At 35.6% G+C, this 20,248-nt stretch overlaps 4 protein-coding genes across 12 annotated transcripts; 3 read left to right on the forward strand and 1 right to left on the reverse strand.

Moving 5' to 3' along the window:
- The first annotated feature begins 17 nt into the window (after positions 1-17).
- Positions 18-7,178, forward strand: LOC147296170 (lipid transporter). Of its 4 annotated transcripts, XM_086241872.1 has the most exons (16): positions 18-86; positions 577-689; positions 792-871; positions 1,151-1,245; positions 1,322-1,482; positions 1,736-1,890; positions 2,850-2,956; positions 3,323-3,486; positions 3,622-3,696; positions 4,011-4,082; positions 4,661-4,798; positions 5,375-5,530; positions 5,913-5,965; positions 6,465-6,643; positions 6,738-6,818; positions 6,904-7,178. In XM_086241872.1, the coding sequence occupies exons 2-15, from the start codon at positions 614-616 to the stop codon at positions 6,796-6,798; spliced, it is 1,572 nt and encodes a 523-aa protein (XP_086097998.1). In that variant the 5' UTR covers positions 18-86; positions 577-613; the 3' UTR covers positions 6,799-6,818; positions 6,904-7,178. The 4 variants fall into 4 exon arrangements, with proteins under 4 accessions (XP_086097998.1, XP_086098019.1, XP_086098015.1 ...); XM_086241889.1 differs by having other exon boundaries at positions 68-678; positions 1,201-1,245; XM_086241881.1 differs by having other exon boundaries at positions 69-689; positions 1,201-1,245.
- Positions 7,179-8,141: 963 nt separating this feature from the next.
- LOC147296171 (RNA-binding KH domain-containing protein) lies at positions 8,142-12,626 on the forward strand. 2 transcript variants are annotated; one of them, XM_086249044.1, is made up of 7 exons: positions 8,142-8,396; positions 8,714-8,799; positions 10,052-10,197; positions 10,962-11,081; positions 11,161-11,277; positions 11,482-11,625; positions 11,782-12,626. In XM_086249044.1, exons 1-7 carry the CDS (start codon positions 8,272-8,274, stop codon positions 11,929-11,931), a joined length of 888 nt encoding a protein of 295 aa, XP_086105170.1. In that variant the 5' UTR covers positions 8,142-8,271; the 3' UTR covers positions 11,932-12,626. The 2 variants fall into 2 exon arrangements, with proteins under 2 accessions (XP_086105170.1, XP_086105178.1); XM_086249052.1 differs by having other exon boundaries at positions 10,091-10,197.
- A 471-nt stretch (positions 12,627-13,097) lies between these two features.
- Positions 13,098-16,394, reverse strand: LOC147296172 (Calcium-binding EF-hand family protein). Of its 5 annotated transcripts, none has more exons than XM_086230026.1 (6): positions 16,267-16,394; positions 15,964-16,082; positions 14,960-15,203; positions 14,358-14,560; positions 14,059-14,233; positions 13,098-13,602 (listed from the first exon to the last, which is right to left on the reverse strand). In XM_086230026.1, exons 3-6 carry the CDS (start codon positions 15,150-15,152, stop codon positions 13,496-13,498), a joined length of 678 nt encoding a protein of 225 aa, XP_086086152.1. In that variant the 5' UTR covers positions 15,153-15,203; positions 15,964-16,082; positions 16,267-16,394; the 3' UTR covers positions 13,098-13,495. The 5 variants fall into 5 exon arrangements, with proteins under 5 accessions (XP_086086152.1, XP_086086154.1, XP_086086151.1 ...); XM_086230028.1 differs by having other exon boundaries at positions 15,964-15,997; positions 16,155-16,379; XM_086230025.1 differs by having other exon boundaries at positions 16,155-16,378.
- Positions 16,395-17,825: 1,431 nt separating this feature from the next.
- On the forward strand, positions 17,826-20,248 carry LOC147296173 (ubiquitin-conjugating enzyme E2-17 kDa-like). The gene is made up of 5 exons (XM_086237565.1): positions 17,826-17,968; positions 18,608-18,708; positions 19,387-19,514; positions 19,678-19,782; positions 19,875-20,248. The coding sequence occupies exons 2-5, from the start codon at positions 18,639-18,641 to the stop codon at positions 20,016-20,018; spliced, it is 447 nt and encodes a 148-aa protein (XP_086093691.1). The 5' UTR covers positions 17,826-17,968; positions 18,608-18,638; the 3' UTR covers positions 20,019-20,248.

Raw genomic sequence — 20,248 nt, forward strand, 5'->3', positions numbered from 1 at the left:
CGTCCTCGTACCTTGGGTCGGTTGGTCTGCTTCTTCTTCGAGCTCAACTGGCACTGCCAATACTCATTCTATCGGGACCCATTTCAGTAAGCTATTACCTCTCAAGTCTCAACCTCCCTGTTTTTCTTTTCTCCATTCTTTCAGCTTATGTTAGCTTTTATTTTTCGCTTCTTAACTCCTCCATTGAATCTGATTGAGTTTATGATTCAAGATAGAGCTGTATTTTACATTGTGTGTCAGGGACTTGTTGTGAACTTTGTAATACAAGAAGCAACACATCAATTGTTACAACATGTAGTCTAGAACTCCGAATTCAGTAGTTTCATCTCATGTCAACACAAAAAAAAAAAAAAAAAAAAATTTTACCCTACTTACCAACTTTAGGAGCAGCTAATTACTATATGCAGTCATCTTTTTGGTTGCTCAAGAACATATGGATCCTGGTTATTGTAGCCAAGTTGTGGACTTTACGGTTGGTAGGGTTAAAGAGAGTTATTCTAGTCAATACATAATTCTGAGAAGAGCGTTAAACCCTTCTCTCTAGTCATTCACAAAGATTTTGGTTCGAATTTGGAGGTCTCTCGCTCCCACTTTCGTCGAGAAGTTGATTGAGATGTCAGGGGAATCGTCGGTTGGATCTCAATTGCCTAGCGGCAGCAGTTTCTCTCGCACCTTCAAGTACTTGCTCGGTCTCTCTCTCTCCCTCTCTGTCTTTTTTTTTTTTTTCCGAGAAAGTAAACCGAAGAATGAAAATCATGTAAATTACTAATTTTTTTTTTTTGTTGCACCAGCTACGCAGCTGTTGTCAAGAGGAATTCCATTTATATTCAATGCGTGGATTACCAGGCAACTTACAGAAGAGGAATTTGCGGTAACAACAATGTCTTCTACTTTCTCCATGATTTACTGCACACTCTTTCTAATTCCTGTGTTGTTGTCTTTTAGCTTTTTGTCTATTTTGCTTTTTCTGCGTTGGATTCCATTATAGCCATATGAAAAATTGTATAAGCTTTAGTTTGTTACTTTTTTACAATCAAAATGGGTAATAATCCAACAAACTATTGCAATGCCTATTCCTGGTGATGAATGTTTTGTAGGTTCCATTTGATTTAGAGTTATAGTATTGTAAATTCAGTTTTTTTTTTGGCAGCTATATGCAGTGCAGTTTCCACTTTTTGTTAACTGCATTTTGTTTCTCAGTCGGGAGGGAGTTCGGCGAGCATGCCTGCGGGAAGACATGAACCGGTGCTTCCTCATGTTTTTTAGTAATGTATTTATTTGTACTAAGGACCTACAACTCATATGTGTTATTATGCTACAGTGGTGGTACTTCCACAGAAGAAAATATAGCAAAGATAATGATATTTGCCTGGTGGATCCCCCCATGTGGAATTCTTATTACTATTGCAGCATGCGGTGGTGTCTTCTGGAAGAAAGACTTAAGCCTTTCTAATCCGTATGGGCAAGCGATTTTGATTAATGGTAGATTGCTAGATCTTCTTTTCTTTTTGAAAATGTCGTCTTGTTGCTGTTGCTTATCTCCGTGTATTTGTGACTAAGCTATATGTTTGGTTTTCAAGTCCATTGGTGATTTGTGAACCATCAGTATTGTTTCAGTACTTTTAGAACTAGAATCTGATGATGGATTGTAATCATAGAATTGTTTTACTTGGCTTAATTGAATTTTTTATTTCATATCATTGTATCACTGATCTGAGTTATCTTCATGTGGCAGGCTGTGCATGTATTTTAGAACTATTGGCAGAGCCCTTGTACATCCTTTCTCAGAACTTGCTTCTGCTTAAATTAAGGCTGGTAGTTGAAACAGTTGCTACTCTATTCCGCTGCATAACAATGCTGTTCACTCTCATTGTTATACAAACTGACATGGTAAGAGTTTTAATCAAACTAGTCTGGCAAACTCAATTCTTTTTACATGTTTTCTATCTCCATAATGGCACCTGCCAGACAGTGTGTAATTGTATCATTTAATTTTCTGTTGTAATATGCACTTCATGTGAAGGTATCCATGGGTTCTTTAACCGTAGTGCTATGCTTTAGTGAAACCATTTTATTGGTTACTGGACATGGAACAAAGCTTTTAATATACATTTTGCTCATTTTAATATTTTACCTATTATCTATTTGAGAGGATCGTGAATAATTAAATTGATATATGAAACACTTAGTTTACTATAGAGGATCCAATTGATGGTAAGTCTTATTCCTTTCGTTGCTGCCTACTATGTCTAGTTTACATTGTTTAGGGTATCCTTGCTTCGTAGAGCTATTATTTTCAGTTTTAGAAAATTGCCATGGGGATCTATGTCCAATGACAGCATGGGAGTGGTGTATTTTCCCATAGTAAAACATTCGCATACTTCTCCATACTTCAGTATATGTGGCTAGAAGTCACTGAATACTAGTCATTTTAAGTTGGTGGAGACCTCTGTTATCAAGGATTTCAAATCTGAAAAGGGAGGAAAGTTTAAATGAGCAAGTACATGTAGGAAACCCAGTTGGAGGGTTTAGAACTGATGCACCTTACTGGACCTACTTAAGGGCGCTTATCAATCCTTGACCTTGGGACATGTTTGTTATGAGAATCAATTCACCACGTTTCTTTTCTGATAGGTAGTACATCTATTTGTTGGGTCGAAATATTTATTTATTTTTACTTCATGTATTTCTCTCTCTTATAACCTGTTCCGTGTTGTTTCCTTATTTAGCTTGTTATGTATGTTACCCACTCTGGAAAATATAAAGAATAAAAACTTAACTGCTAAGTTTGATGGTATATGGTATTAGATGCAGCTTCTAATTACAAATGATCAATTGATTGGTTTCAGGAAAAAGTGATTGTATTTGCATTATCACAAACTGCATATGGAGTGTGCTTGTTCCTGGGTTATTGGGTCTACTTTCTATGTAGAAGTTCTGTTTGTTTCCCCTTCAGGTATTTCTTTTCTAGTTTGACATTATCTTTTGTAGGATGATAAATTTGCATTTTTTGTTGCACCACAGAAGGTAAAAAATTGATAAGATAATGCATGATATAATCCAACGTTTGAATTTAAGAATGGTTTTTCATACGAAGAGAAGTAGGGAACTCATAAGATCTTTGGCTGGTGGCTCATGTGGCCAAATTTGTGGGCATGTTACTTGTATCTTCTTCACTCATCAGAATTATGTCTTATTCATATGTATCCAAAATTACAATCGGCTGGCTTAGCAGAAAGGATATAGTGATAAGCAGCTCTGTTTAATTTAGTCTTATGGTTATCATCAATGTGCTTTAGTTGATCGCTTAATACTTTGACAGAGTAAAGAATAAGAAGGGTAATGATCAGGAGCTGACAGACATGTGTAAGTTGTTTATTCTTCAATCCTTCCTGAAGTTGCTCCTTCAAGAAGGACAAAATCTTTTCCTTTCATGGTGGGCAACATATAAGAACCAAGCTGTGTATGGACTTGTGGACAAATTAGGTAATTTTTTGGTCCATATATACAAATAATCACGTTCCCATCACAATAAGAGCTGATTTTGTTCTGAGACTACTTCGACAGAGAAAAAAATTCAGTAATTTTGATATATATTTTTTTTATATATCAACCTATCAGGGAGCCTAGTGGTCAGGATTGTGCTACTTCCTTTTGAAGAAAGTGCCTATGCTACATTTGCAAGGTCTGCATCAGGTTTACTTTTCTCCTTTGTTTCCATTATTGTTATTTTCATGCAAGATACCTGCGTTGTCTGGATTTCAAGTTAATTTCTTCCTGCTTTTTGTTTCTAGTCATTCGAGTTACAAATGATTCTTCACATTCTATATGCACACTTCAAATGGTTTACTATCCATGGAGGAAGCTTCATGGTTCCTTCAAGAATTCAAGAATCAAGATTATACTATCTTAAAGTCAATTGGCATTATGCTTGCTTGAAATAACATTACATCGTGCAGGGTTCAATTCTAACAAACTTTAATTTTTCTTCTAATATCTTTTATTGACAGGAAAAGACCCAGATAGAGACAGGAGGTTAGGAAGTAGCCTTACGGAGGCCCTTAAACTGGTTTTATTAATAGGTATGTATCTGTGTGTGTATTCCCATTTTATTTTTTTTCTCTGTTTTATACAAATCAACTTATGCATAATATATCAATATATGGATCTATATATAGTCTTGATCTAGTAAGTAGCCAAGTTGATTGTAATAGCATCTCAGTCCTTTAGATAAAAATATGACATCTATGATGAACAGAACCCAAGGGACTCAAACAACCTGGAAAATATCTTATAAAAAAGAAAAATATCCAAAGTAGTCGTAGCATGCAGATATGCAGACGTTGCATGTTATGTTGTAACATATGGATCAAGGTAGCCAGAACACTTATGATGAGTAAATTAGAGGGGAGAGTCTGGTTGGGAGTTTCCATGGGGCTCTGATTTGATATCTCTGTAACCACTCAATAATCCTGACGATCACATATTATATCTTTGGGAAGGTTCTGATTTTGACACATTTTCAAATAGTATAGTACAAGTTAATGGCCACAAAAGGATTAATATCATTCTCTTTAGTAGTAATTGAGATTTATTCTTATCTTGAATTGTTTCTTCTTTATTTATTTTCTTTATCTCACGCTGCTTAGATATCATGTAGGTCTTGTATTTATGGCGTTTGGCCCAAGTTATTCTTATTCTCTCATCAGATTATTGTATGGCCAGAACTGGAGTGATGGGGAAGCATCAACAGCCCTTCAATATTATTGCATTTATATAATTTTTGTGGCTATGAATGGTGAGTAATGTTTTAATTCTGCTTATCAGTATTCACAGGCGTATCAGAGTGGTCTTTCGCTTGCAACTATTTTACATAGCATACTACCAAAACAAAATTAAGTAAAGATATAGTTATTGGAAGATCAAGCACCACTTCATTTATTCATTCTTCTTTTTATTCTTTCTATTTTATAGGACTTTCTGAATTCATTGTTAAATTATCAATTATGACATAAGATTAATGAGGTGTGAAATCCTTGAAGTAGTACCCTCCAAATGATGAATTCCCTTATTTTTTTGGTAAATATGAATTCCCTTATTTTGAAAGTAAAGATGCCTTGAGATTCATAAGGGATTTACTAAAGTGGTGGTAAATGGTGAAAATAATAAAGAGTACGGATGTCCAAATTCATTGACAACCAACTAAAGTCTTTCATTTGGAGCTGGTACTCCTTTCGTATCATCAATTTTTTGAGATATTTGCGTCTCTTTATTGGAAATCAGTCATCAGTGCTCTGGTGTAACTTAGAGATCTTACTGCTGTGCCTGAAAAGTATAAGACTTGAACTGAGATTGTGCTTTGAATTTACATCAGGAACTTCTGAAGCATTTCTAAATGCAGTTGCAAAAGAGAAGCAACTCCTGTGGTCGAATGTTGCATCGACTGCATTTACAGTCATACATGTGGTACTGAATATCCAGCTGGTAAACTCAGCTGGTGCAGTTGGCTTAATTTTGGCAAATTCATTAAGTATCCTTTTCTAAGGTTAAGCACTTTTCTTAAAGTTTTTTTGGTAACATTCTTGTCTTTTATTTATTTATAATTAAAAAACTGCTTTTCTTTTTTTCTTTTCAGAAGAGTAACATATTGTTGTTGTAAAACTCACTGTATATAACTTTTTTTTGTCTGACTTTTGGTGCATTTGGCCTGAAATATGTTTGAGGCCATTAATAAAGACACTTGATGAATAGATGATCTTTTTTTTTTTTTTTGCAAAATTATGAATCACATAACACAGCAATATGGAAGACATCATCAGTTTTGAATGGGGTTGACCAGAGAGTAACATGCATTATATTGCAATGCAATTAAGTTCATTGGTTCTAGTCTCTGGTTTCTTAACATGGGAAAGATATGATTTTTAGGATAATATACTCTGGGGTATTCATCAAGCGTTATTTCCAGGTGTGGTTTTATTTATGGCCAGGGCTATTCCGACCACTCTAAATTACTGAGTTGACCACCCTATTTCAAAATTTCAACTTTACCCTTAAAACAAAAAATTTTAATTTTGTTCGTCGGGTCATTCGACAGTTATCTACCGAAATATTTATGGTTATTCGACAGTTATGTGCTGAACATTGGTGGATTATTTGGTGGATAATTACCGAATGGAAATGAAAAAGGCATTCGACAGTTATCTGTCGAAATATTTATATTTATTCGACACTTATCTGCCGAACATTAATGGATGTTTCGGTAGATGACTACCGAATGGATCTGGATGATTTTATCATGTTTTTGCAATAAAGGGTAAAATAGGAAAAAAGTTGGAAAAAATATGTTAGGGTGGTCAACTCAGCAGCTAAAGGTGGTCTGCATAGTCTCACTCTTTATTTATTTATCTTGTATGTTTCATGATGATTTTAACCTTTTACTAATTTTTCGTTTTCTCTCTTCACAGGATTCTTCCTCGTTTTCTTTTTACAGATGCTTACCTTCAGGATGGAAGGTCATATTGTTTTCAGGGATAACTACTATTATTTCTGAGAGAATTTTTCTGGACAAAGCGAATTTCTGGCCAACTTTTTCTGTCCATTTTGCCATTGGGGTCACTTGCTTCTGCATGTCGGCATTTGTCATGTATCTTCTTGTGCCCTGTGTTCACATTAAAATTCTTATCATCATGCTTTTCTTGTTAATTTGCTGATCTGTAATATTTCTATTTCCTCAACAGATATCGCTGTGAAAGACCCTTCATCAACAAAATTATCCGCTTCCGTGATCACTCCGACTAAAAAACAGACTTCAACTTCTGGTTGTTGCCACTGATCTGATCTTCAACTTCTTATATATGTATCTGGGTTGAAAAATTGCTGATTAGGGTATACCTATTGGTGCAGCAAAAACAACAGTACGGGGGGAGTTATGCGAGGAACAGGATGAGGATTACTGATTGCGGTATACCAGAACTCGATACCAACCCCCCAAAACAGAAGATTAATCTTCATGTTACCTGGCCAATTTGTCTTCATAGTTAATTAGTCAAAAAATATACCAAAATTTGTAATTGGGTATCTTTCTTTCAAGAGCCAGTTGTGGATTCTATTATTGCATGTAGTTTGAGGGAAGTCTAGTCAACTAAATTGGTAATCAATGTTATAATATTAACGTTCAATATTGGAGTTCGGAAATGTCATTGTTTTACGAAACAGCGATATCAAAGAATTGATTGGACCATATATATATCTTTTTTGGCCAATGATTGGACCATATATAAATACGAATATGTCCATAAAATTTGGGTCTAAATTGATACACGTAGACGTAGCGAGCTCCAGGTTTCGTATATAATGGTTCAGACTTGAGAAGTCCATTTGATGGCCATCTCGTCTGACTCTGTGGTCTCATTAGTTGGTGTAGATTTCACAATGATTATGATTTGTGAGCCGTTGATTAGTGTAGTAGACCAACTTATTGTTTATCTTAAAATAACTATTCGAGCACCTTAAGCATTATTTGAGGGTTTAAATTTTTAGTATTCAAAAAGTGGGCCAAGTCTTTAAATAGAATACATTTTGGATTATTTTTTTGGTTTTCTATCAAAACAACTGTCAAACATCAACATGTGCAAAATCACTCATACCATGGCAATTCTCAACAACACAAATTTGCATGGCTGGTACACAAGTATATTCTCTTATCAGACAATATATTCCACTATTAAATTATCAATTATATTAAATTTTATTTAAAATATGATCTTAATTAATAATTTGGTAAGAATGTATGATAATATGCCAATTTCTTAAAAGCGTCGCATACCTACTGTACACACATAAGCTGCATTATATTCTTTTATTCGAAAAAAACATCGTTGGTTTTTTTATTTTTATAATCAGTAAATGTATTTTATGTAAATGAGCTAAATTGTTAATTTGACATATTCGGTAATTTGTTTTTATTTGCTTATAATTCCAAAATTTACTTCCACCGAAAAAGAAAAGAAAAAAAGTTACTGTGTAGCTACTATAGTAGTAGTGGGCCATTCGCGAAGGTAAAAGTAAAAGTGTAAAACCAGTGTAAAACGAAAAGAAGTATAAATGAAAATCCACCGACGCATGGGGTTGGAATGTTGGGTTGAGATTTGAGAGAGCGAGAGAAACTGGTCGGGAATCGGGATCGTCCCACCAGCCCCAGCTTCCCTACCACACAGTCCACAGCAAGCGATCGAGCGAGAGAGACGATCGGACGGTGGTGATCGTTGTGAGATGACATCATCATTGGGCGGTGGAAGGTACATGGCGTACTCGCCGTCACCGTCGGCTCCTCACTCCCGTCACCTCTCTGGCCTTCGCTCTGCCTCCTCCGCCGCTCTCGTTGCCGAGCAAGAAAAGTACGTTTTCTCTTACGATCTAATCTAATCTAATCTCTATTCCTTTTGGATTTCAACTGCTTGTATGGTGGACCTTCTAACTCGAACTGAGTGAACTCTCTAACTAACTCGCTAATCCCCAATTGAACTGAATGTTGCTGATCTATCTGTACTATGCTTCCTAACGTTCTTGATGTCTTGCCAAGAAGAGAGCTTCATTGAATTCTTGACAACAAGAGGACTTTATTTCTTCATAACATAATTCTAACAATTGGTTTTTATTTTTTTATATGAATTTTTGGACAACATGATGATATTCTCACTCGCTCTGTTTACAGATATCTAGCTGAGTTACTTGCGGAGCGCCACAAGCTCAGTCCATTTTTGCCTGTGCTCCCGAATTGCTGCAGGTTGTTAAACCAAGGTCAGTTTCAAACTTCCAGTTCAGCTTTTGCAATTGCTTTACCAGAACTGTCTTTTTACGAGTACAAATGGAGTGCCCATTATGGAGACTCGATCACTGATTCTCCCACTGATGTTCTCAGTGAACAACTGAGACTTGAGAGGGATGATTATTATCAGAAAATGTTGAAGAGGTCCACATATCACAGGCATTCAGTTAGCATATGAACCGAAGAACATTAGGATTGTAATAATTGTATGTACAATAACATGACTTTAATCAAGGTGAACTTTGTCGCATTGGATCCCTTTTGGTACTTATTTCTTCACATACCTCAGAGGTAGGATGTAGGTTGCTTTGTTTTGTCTGACTTGGAGTTCTAATCCTCTATGCTTAGTTCTTGGTTTCTCCTGTAGACCTTGTTGTTCTTATTCCTTGATATAGATTATATTTTTCCCAAAATCATGGTTCAGGTGGGACTCATCTTTTGAGACCAAAAAGGGAGGATGATACCAAAAACCCGTTTTTATCAGTCGGAAAGATGCTGATATGACAGGCATCAGTATGTTTTTACAGTACTTAGAGGATAACAACATATTAGGTCTGACCATCGCATATAAAATGATACTGCAAAAGTTATTACATGGCCTTTGGATCTTCATAAAGGGGCCTCCGTTCTCAGATACATAAAGACTGTGAGACAACTAGCCCCAACCAAAAGTTAGGAGCCTTTTTTAGGTATAGGGATTCGATACTGAGTTCAGATACCGAGTTCCTTACTGAAGCAGCTTGATCCATTAGTGCTTCTTGTATGCTTCTGTTCCCACCCACCCCCTCTTTTGTTTTCCTTCTCTCCTAGAGGAATCCTGGTTGCTAATCATTCTTGTTATAATGGTAATACTTGACATTGATTTCTCATGTTTTAGTGGTTTATTGGTTATCTTTTCCAGGTTTTTCTTCCTTCTAATAACTTGGGTTCTCATGTACTAGTCACTCACTTCTCTGGTTTGTAATTAATTTAGTGGGTTGTGAAGATGAGTGATGATGTTCATAACTTTCGTTACTAATAATAGGTTTTCTTTCTTTATTAACCTCTCTCATTACTTTGATAATAGATTACTCTTTTAAAGTTAGATTTATTACTTGGGGGAAGCATTGATTTTAACTGACTCAGAAAAATCCGTGTTGTCTCTCCATTTTGTGGTGACTGCTAACCTTTTAACAAATGCTAACTGGTACATCTTATTCTTGAAAATTGACATTTTTGGAGCAGAAATATTGCGTGTAACTACACTGTTGGGGAATGCATCAGTTTTAGGTCAAAGTGGGCTTGAACATGCTAGCCCCCTGGCTTCTGGAGGAATATTTTCAAATGGAGGTGCAGATGTGAATGGATGGGCTTCACGGTTTCAATCAGAAGTACGGATACTAACCATTAACTTAACATAACCTTATTTTCATCTAATTTTACTGTTTTTTAGAAGCATTCTGACACGATCTTTTACATCTCATGCTAACTTTTAACATTTGTTTAGGTGTCTGCAATTTAAATTGCTACTTTGTGACAGGTAGTCTGAAGCTAACATCAACAAGCAAAAAATAACAAATTAGCTTTACTCTGGAGTCCTACTTCAATAAAGATGGTTCTCCATTTAGTTTTCCTTTTTCTTTTTATCAAGACAATATATTTCAGTATATATGACATATTATCTAATCTTACATATGGCTTAAGATGTAATTCCAACTACTAATGCAGAGTATTGAAAAGGGTCTGTCCAACTCTAGGAGATAACGGGAGTTCTGATTTTCTGTGTAGAGTAGTAGCCCTTTGGTGTCATGCCTGTATAGTTATTAAGTTTTTCTTACAAGTTAGCTTTTTTGTCTTTATATAATATGTTGAATCTTTGAAATCCATTGTCTTCTACACTCATAGATAACAGGCAATTTTTCTGAGTTTCATTGTATCTGCTAAGTTGTACATTTTCACACTATTTATTTATCTACTTGTTTGTTTTTAACATATTAAATGCTGCAAAAGAAATGAATTTTTTTGGGATCTTGGAGGTTCTTGACCAATATCTTATGTTATCTCATCTGAGTAGTGCAAACGAAAAAAGAAAAAAGAAAAAAGCACTACTGTCTGTTATTGTAGGTTTTAACATACTTGGGATTATAATGTTCAGATGTCAGGTTTATTACAGCCCTCATCAACACAAAACTGGCTGAGTTCTAAAGGTAGCTCATCTGGTCTAATTGTTAAGCGAACAATCAGAGTGGATATTCCAGTTGACAAATACCCTAATGTATGGATGAAATACTAGATCCTGTTTAATTTCTTAGGGCATCTCTCTTTGTTTGTCTGACATCCATTCAATGTTGCAGTATAACTTTGTTGGGCGGTTGCTAGGCCCTAGGGGGAACTCTCTTAAGCGAGTGGAAGCAACTACTGAGTGTCGTGTTCTGATCAGGGGCCATGGTAGCATAAAGGATCCGGCTAGGGTAATAATGAGACTTTTTCTTTTGGGTGATGGCATATATACATATTTGTGGAATATATGTCACATTCATGCATGCAAAAGAATTCTGAATGGGCACTTATGATGAACATCTGTTATGCTTTGTTATAAATAAAATTCAATTTCCATTTCTTTTCAGTCATTATGTGATTCTAATGTAACTTCACTGTGATATTTTATTCTAAAGGAAGAAATGATGAGAGGAAAACCAGGGTATGAACATTTGAATGAACCTCTTCATATTCTAGTAGAGGCAGAACTACCAGTTGAAATTGTTGATGCTCGTTTATTGCAAGCACGTGAGGTACTTGAAGATTTGCTCAGGCCTGTGGTACGTTTTCCCTTTTCTTTTTACTAAAACGTTTTCCTTTCTCCTCTATAGTAAATTTTGTTCATTCTGTCGGCAAGCAGCAAAGTGCTGTTGACTTATTTCTTGGTATGATGTCTATTAATTGGTTTCTTTGTCCTTTTAAATTTTATTATTTAGGATGAATCTCAGGACTTCTACAAGAAACAGCAGCTGCGAGAGTTGGCAATGCTCAATGGTACACTTCGTGAAGAGGGTTCTCCTATGTCTGGTTCTGTGTCACCCTTCAACAACAGTCTTGGTATGAAGAGGGCCAAGACCAGGGGGTAATGGAACCTCATTCTTGGAGGGCTCTTGGAGCTTGTTTGTTAGTTTCTGCGAGTAAGCAGCCGTTCTCATGCCACAGGTGATGTATCAGCCAATCCTCCAACTGCCATCGGGGCACTGGCAACACCATTGTGTTCCAGTTCTGACTTGTTTCTATATGAAATGTGTGTATCTACTGTTCAGATGAGGGTAACGTATGGCATATAGAAGGACAGTTTGATTTCAGGGGGTTTGCTTTTGTATGTTGCATTAGACAGTTTGGTCGGAGCATTCACTCTCCTAGACTATCCTTATACTATTATATGCGTGTGATGAAAGTTTTGTTACGGTCATGAGGTTTCTGTGGGTAAGTTAAGGTATGGTTTGTATATGAATAGTGAAGCATAAAATGGTCTACCCTTAATGCATATGTTTTCTGGGTTGGAGTATGTTGTACTATTTTAGATTGTATTCAGATTATCAAAAGCATTCTTTGTTGTTTTCTAGCAAAAACTGTTTCATGTATTGTTTGCTACTTCTTGCAGCAATGACTTGACAATTTTTTCATATTTTTTAGCAACGAATTAAGGCTGTGGGGTAGTGATGTTTCGAAGATGTTAAATCTGTTCTGTATGTGGTTATAGGTTACTATTGAACTGGTACAACCGTACAAGTTTTGAAATATTCTTGGTAATGTATGGTGGCTCAGTTGCTGTTGATTTACACGTATTGACAAACTTGTAGTTGATGATCCATCAATCACAATGGTTTGAGTGCAGGAGATAGCCATTGGAACAGATTCAACAAAATATACCTCTCTTGCAGTCACTGTTAAGGCTCAATTGAAATATGAATGGACCACCCCGACAATGATAATGATAGCATAAAATAATACGAACTTGTACATATGGGTTTATAAACTCGTATAATTAATTTGGGTGTTCAAACTTGTATTATTATTTTATGCCATAATTGAATTGAACTCCTTGGGGCTTTTCACTCATGTGGTAGTGCACTTATTCCTTAATGTTCATGGTAAAACGACTATAGATGTGAACCCAGAAGACACTGACCTTGAACCCCTAAAAAGAGGAAAAGATTGCAATTCAGTAATTGCACTCCGAAGTTCCTAATTGTTGTCTGACAATGTTAAATAGTTGAGAATTTATCACACTCCGAAGTCCAGAGAACAAACAAATGCACCCAGATTCTTCATGTAGCATATAAGAATAGGTATACGGGAAACGAGTAATGTTCTCTTTTAACAAGAGTAGCACCTAATCAATGATCCAGAGGGAATTTTCCTACGGGAAAATATTACAACACATAACACCACATGTATCAAGTATAATAAGGATTGCTTATAACAACAGAACTGGAATAAGTCTACATTTCAAACTATTTACATGGTGATCTCAAGGAAGGAATGATTATATCATTTTACAAGCTCTATATCAACTGGGCCACTGTTTGAAGAGCAAATGAGACCTTGTACAGGAACTTCTCTGGCTTGCTTATATAGCAGCCAGCCATGGTAAGCAGAGACATCTGTGTGGATTCATCCTCAGCCATGGTGATCTCTTCCTCTTCAGTCTTCATCCTCATCCTCGAGATCGTCAATTCCAATCCAACGGGTGAACGCAAAAAGAAACTCCTTGAAGTTCACCATTCCATTTTTATCCCAGTCCATCTCTTCTGCAACAATAGAGAAGCAATAGATTAAGCAAAAGGATTTTCTCTAACATTGTAGATATAAATGGATGGAATCACAAACTTCTATTTTCATTAATTCACAAGTTTCTGTCATCAAATCATTCGCGCAAATGCATACGGATGAGCAGAAATAATCCTTGTGCACCAAATTAATAAATAATACTTGCTAATAAAAACTAACATCCCTATCTAATCAGTATCTGTTCACAAGTCTACAAGGTTTTTTTTCTCAGCCTGGATACAAATCTACAAAGTCTTATGCGCAGACAAGATGTCAAACCCACTGCAATAGAGAAAAAGGGAAAACAAAAGTAATAAACATCCTTTACAAAAGAACCCACATGATCTAGTATGTCATAATGTGTATGCTTGCAATTGGTGTCTTTGTGTTTGTGAGTGTGTTGCTCAGAGAGAGAGAGAGAGAGAGATAGAACAGACCAAATCTTTTCATGGCTATTCGCCCAGAGGAGCGTTCCCCTGTTGTAGTTTCATTAATGGCCTGCACCATTTCACTCTTGCTGACATAACCATCCTTGTTCTTATCCAAGAACACAAATGCATCCACTAATGTTTCGAATGTGACCTCCAGATTTGGCATTCCCATATCCATTTTCTAGAAAGTCATGGAATACAAAGAGAACAAGAAAAAAAAAGACTGGAATTTGTTGTGCCTGTTAAAGAGCAACAAATGGTAGCTTCATAAGAAAACATAGAATCAAGTTTTGTGTTTTGGATACAGTGTGACCGGACTTATTATGATCCTTGAGAAGATAAACGAGGCAAATAAGAACAATGAACTCATTGAACTTGATTCCCATATCCTCATTGATATCGCATGCCTCAAAGAGGTCATCAATTTCCTCATCTGTAAAAGCGACTTCCAGTTTAGAGAAACATCTTTTCATTTCGTCTTGATCAATTGCACCATTTGAATCCTCATCTGTAGAGGAAAATATGAACACACCTCTAAGCAGTTACCAATTAAGTGGAAAAAGGAAAGAAAAAAGCAATTGTACAAAAGGTATATCATTCAAATATAAGGAAAAAAAGAAATATGATGCATTCACAGAGCCTACACAGAAGTTTAGAATGGTAGGATTTAAAATATTATTTCTGTGGAGGAGTTTTCTTATGCAAGCAAGATCCTTAACACTAAAACTGTGCAAAGCTAGGCAAAGTAACTGGTAGTGTATGGTCTTTATTAATGATAACCTTGATGCATTCCTAGATATAGTTTCTCTATGGATAGCAACTTGTAACTTTAAGCTTATGTTTTAACTTCATATGCGCTTTGCAAATACATATTTAAGATACAATTGAATAAGAACTGGATACACACCAAATTGCTCGAAAATAGCCTTGCAATTTCTTAAGCTCTCGTCAATCTTTGGGAACTTCAAGATTATGCTGTTGAACGATTTCATGACACTTCCTTTAGCTGCTCTCCGCTGCATAGCTTCAACCATTTTGGCCTCCAGCTTCGTTTCAGATATTGAAATGGGGCTTTCACTCTTTCCCAGTACAGCCCCCATTGTCAATTAATACGACAAAATGGGATGCAGGATTGGATTCGACTAATGTGCCTGGCCAGTTAAGTAAATGAAGACTTCAGTTGATATTCAAACAACTTCTGCAAACAAATGAGATTGAACAAGCTATGAAGGAATTCATGCAAGCAATTTCAATTAGATGGACGGATAAACAGATGAGTGTATAAGTGTAGAACTGTAGAGCTGTGAAGCCCAATTCCCGCCTTCCCAGATTACAGCATCACACTGAATGAGATTAAAGTGATGCCCTAAATGATGAATCATGCCAGAAACCATCTTATTGCTTTCAAGGTTTCAGGTTTAACTGCTTTTCTTTTTTCTAATTTATTTCCAAGCTTCAGCTAATAAAAAAAATCACGAACTAAACTAATTAAAAAAAATCACGATACTGGATTTCTTTGTATGAGATCAGTCCCATATGACAGACACTATATATGAAAACAGATTACTAGATTTCATGACAATTCAAAAGAGCTAGCCAATGCGTCTGAAAGAACTTGATACAAACGTACAGATATCTGACCCAGAAAGAAGATACATAAAACTATAAAAGATCACATACAGTCCACTTGTGTATCACAACCTTTCATTCTCAAATTAATGATCCAAAAGTGACACAAATCAACTACTTTTCCTTTTGTATTCCTAAGAAAATTACTTGGAATTGTAAACTGGCAATAATTTCATGCTAAGTTCATCAATCAACAAATTAATTATTAAAAAAAAAAAAACCTAAGAATACATAAGGAACAAGAGAGAATAAATGAAAGCATAATTAAAAAGATGATTTGACCTGGGGAGACCCAGAAATTCCCAAGCTTTTTTGACTGAATGAAACTGAACAAGATCAGAAACGAAACACCAATATGTAGAAATCAAGAAACACTTGCGAAATGGCTTCTCTTATTGTGCCTGAAATTAATCATAAATCAATTAAGCAGATAAAAGAACCCCACAAAGAATCAAAAGGAGAGAGACCCTTACAGAATAAAAACGAAAGAGAAAAGCTTAAATCAAAGTGGTGCAGTTGAATTCAACAGGGAGTTGCAAACAAAGACCCAAAAGCCAAAGTTAGAAGTATGAGGTGGTTTGTTACTCAGATGAGGTTAGCTTCATGTCTCCTTTGGCTTCTGAACCAATATTTGTGCTCCACCCACCACGTATTGTCCTTCCCACCCCACCCATCCAACCTCTCTCAAATTTACAACACTGACCAACTGCGCTGACTTTCCACAAAAATTGAAAAACCCAAATGATATAATAAAACAAATTATATATATATAAAAATTTACAAAGTTTTTACAGATTTTAAGGTGTTGCCTGCACGTGTATGAAAATGTGATGTCACTGGTTTTTTTATGTTGTACACTTGTACTTGTACCCAACCTTCATAGGAAGGATCATCAACCGATCCCAAGTGGCTGCCATGCATTTATTGTTGTTGCATTGTTTTTCATGAATTTGAATTTCAAAATAAAAAATGTAATTTCCAAATGTAAGCAGCCTTTAATGCAATATCCCATTCGTGAAGCATGCCCCCCATCATTTGTAATTTCCACTCAATGGCTCACTATTCAAGTATTCATAGATAAATGGCATACCAAATTTGTTTATCAGATTCCTTCACCAAATGACGTGTAAATATAAATTAGTGTTATAGTTAAAAATAAATAATATTTAAAATATATTTAAATTTGAATAAATAAAAATATTTTCATTATATTTAATAAATAAATTTAGTTAGTATAACAATAGTATTATGTCTAATAATTCTTGAATGGGCTTTAAGTTTGGTGGATACATCATACATGAAAGCGAAAGCAACTCCCACTCTAGTTATGCTTTGGGATATTCGTGGACCACTAATGCTTCCTGATTATTGCTGAATAGTGTTTCCTGGATAACAGCCATGCTGGGGCTTTAAATCTTTATTATTATTTTTCTTTTTTGGCAAATAAGATGAAGTAGATAACTTCAACTTCAAGGCTGAGGACCTAAGTTGTGTTGAGTGGGTCAAAAATCAAAATGAGAAAGTCAAATTGGGCATTCACTCTAATAAAAAATAAAAAAAAGATTACAAATAATGGAAAACCATTCACCATTAATGTGATATTGATGGATTGCAATGTTTGTGACCAAAATTTAGGGAGATCAAAATATCAAATGACAGCAATCAACATAATGGCGGTTCTTCTTGAAAATTTTTATTCCTTTCTTAGATCTCCACGTAAGGCTGGTATTAAAGATAACAATTTATTTTCTTAGATCTCAATATCACATTTCACCTTGCTACATTTTTTATTTTCTTTTGCTACATAGGATATTAGAAAATTGATAAAGATGTTGGGTTGGACAACATTCTCATTACCATAATAAATTTCATTTAATTGATTGTTAAAAGTTTGAATGTAATAAGGGGGGGGCATAAGTGCATAACTGAAATTTTAGATTTAACCTTACCATATACATCTACTTTTAGATTATCATTGAAATTAATTAATTAAACAAGTTTAACCAAGATAATACTGAGGGGGAGAAAAGATCATAATAAAAAAATGTGGCAAATAAGAAGGTGCCCAATAGGGGGCCTACGTGGCGGTAAGTCACGGCCACAAATCAAAATCGGGTTTCACATGGAAAACGACTTCGCTCTGTCCTTATATAAAGCAAACCCAACCCGTTTGGATTTCTTCTCACAGTACGGCACTCAGTGACTCAGTCGGAGAGTCCCTCTCTCTCTCTATCTGTCTCTCAAAGCAGCTCCCAAACTCAAACAGAAAACCCTAGGAGAATCGCCGGTGAGCCATCCCTACCTTTTCTCTTTTCGATTCATTCAAATCTTCTCTTTTTTCTCCTTCTTTGGTTTTGATTGCTGATTTATACAACATTTATCGGAGAAATTTCAGATTTTTGGGTTCTTAATTGTCGTTTGATGGATGTGTTGGCTCAAAATATTTTCAATTTCTTTTAAAAGTAATGAATTTTTTCTTTTTAATTACGAAGTGGTTAAAATAATGAATTTCAATAATTAACTTGTTTTGTGTCTGAATAGATCGTCGTGATGCCTAGGATAGCAGTGGGTTTATCTATTTTGTAATGCTCTGTTTTTTAAGGCTCAGAATTCTACGCCCTATGGTTTAATTGGTGACAATACTGGGATGAATAAGGATTTTTATCTGAAATTGGGAGTTTATGTTCATTTGAGAAACCCTTTACTTTTTTGTTTTTTTCTAGTTGTCAATTTTACTGCAAAAACGAATTCTTTGCAGCCCAATTTGTTTTAGGGTAAAGAAATATTTGAAATTTTAAATATGTACTTTTCTTTCTTTCACAGTATTATATTACTTTTGCCCTCTGTGTTCCCCTTTGTTGGTTGTTGAACTCAATCATATGTTATGGAGAAATTGTTTCTGACTTGACTGTGTTTAACCTTGCAGCCAATAAGTTAAGACTCTTGAGTATTTCGTCATGGCTTCAAAGCGGATCGGCAAGGAGTTGAAGGACCTACAGAAAGACCCACCTGCTTCCTGCAGTGCTGGTATTCATTCTATTCTCTCATCTATGTTTAAATCTTTCTTTCTTTTGGTTTTTCAAAGTTCCGGTCAATTGACATTTAATACAATCTTCTACAGTTACAAGTTATGGTTTGAGTATTCACCTTTTCACGAATGGAAATTTTGTTTTGTGTTCTTGATTTTTATTTGTGGAGGTCATATGAAAAGATTATTCCTATTGATCATTGGCATAGAGAGCTCTTCTGATTTACAAAAGAAGAACGATATTAAAGAATCCACATGTAGAATAACACTTACAGAGGAACTTGGACATCAAAAAAATAAAAATAGTTTGTTTTGTGCATTACTTTGTATCTTAGGCTGCTGAACTGGACTTTTAATGCAACCTCTCTCCCTCTCGCTTTAGATAAGTGGGCTTTTTGTGGTATTGTGTGTATTGTTTTCATCATTTTCTCTCAATGTAAAGTCTTCACAATTCTGCTTTGAAAGGACCAAGTGTGACAGGTTATTTTAACCAGAGAGATTTGGGATTACCTTGTCCTCTGCTGGTTCTATGGATATATTTGTGATTTTAAATGTTGTATGTATATTAATTCTTATGAGCACATTATGGTTACTAAGAACCTTGGTTTGAATGCAGAACAGGTTGATATTACTGTTGTAGGCACAGTTTACACCTTATAAGTTTTCTTTTCCTGCAGGTCCCGTTGCTGAAGATATGTTCCATTGGCAAGCAACGATTATGGGTCCAGCGGACAGCCCATTTGCTGGAGGTGTTTTTCTCGTATCCATTCACTTCCCACCTGATTACCCCTTTAAGCCACCCAAGGTATGCATATAGCATTTCCATGAATAATTTCTTTTGAACCTAGAATTGGCCAGAACTTTCATCAGTCTGTTTTAGGCTTTTTGATTATTGTAAGGTTTTCGCCTTTATTTTTCCTTGGGGGTAATGATGCTCACAACATGCTCACTGTTAATGCAATGAACAGGTTGCTTTCCGGACAAAAGTGTATCATCCTAACATTAATAGCAACGGAAGTATCTGCCTGGACATCCTGAAAGAGCAGTGGAGCCCTGCCCTGACCATTTCCAAGGCAGGATACTTGATTTCTATTGTTTTTGTCAGTATCATTACATATTAATGCATATATTTGTCATGTGCATAAAAACTGAATGTTTCTTGCAGGTCCTTCTCTCCATATGCTCCCTGCTGACCGATCCGAACCCAGATGATCCTCTGGTGCCTGAGATTGCTCACATGTACAAGACTGATAGAGTAAAGTATGAGACTACTGCTCGATCCTGGACCCAGAAATATGCCATGGGCTAGGGGCTCTTCTTCTGAGTGAGGAATCTATCAATGCTTAATGTTATCCTAATAGTAAATAAATAGATGTAAGGAAGAGGAACTCGGTTTAAGATATTTGTCCTGGTTTGCTCTACTTATTGTCTCTTTGGTGCTGGAGGAGGTTTATAATTATACAGTTTCCTTCTTTAAGCTGAGACAATGTTATTTGAATAGGTAGTATTAGTAGTAATTAAGAGTTTGGAATGTTCGTA

This window comes from Dryas octopetala, chromosome 1 (genome assembly GCF_963921425.1).
Source record: "Dryas octopetala chromosome 1, drDryOcto1.1, whole genome shotgun sequence".
NCBI classification, from domain to species: Eukaryota; Viridiplantae; Streptophyta; class Magnoliopsida; order Rosales; family Rosaceae; genus Dryas; species Dryas octopetala.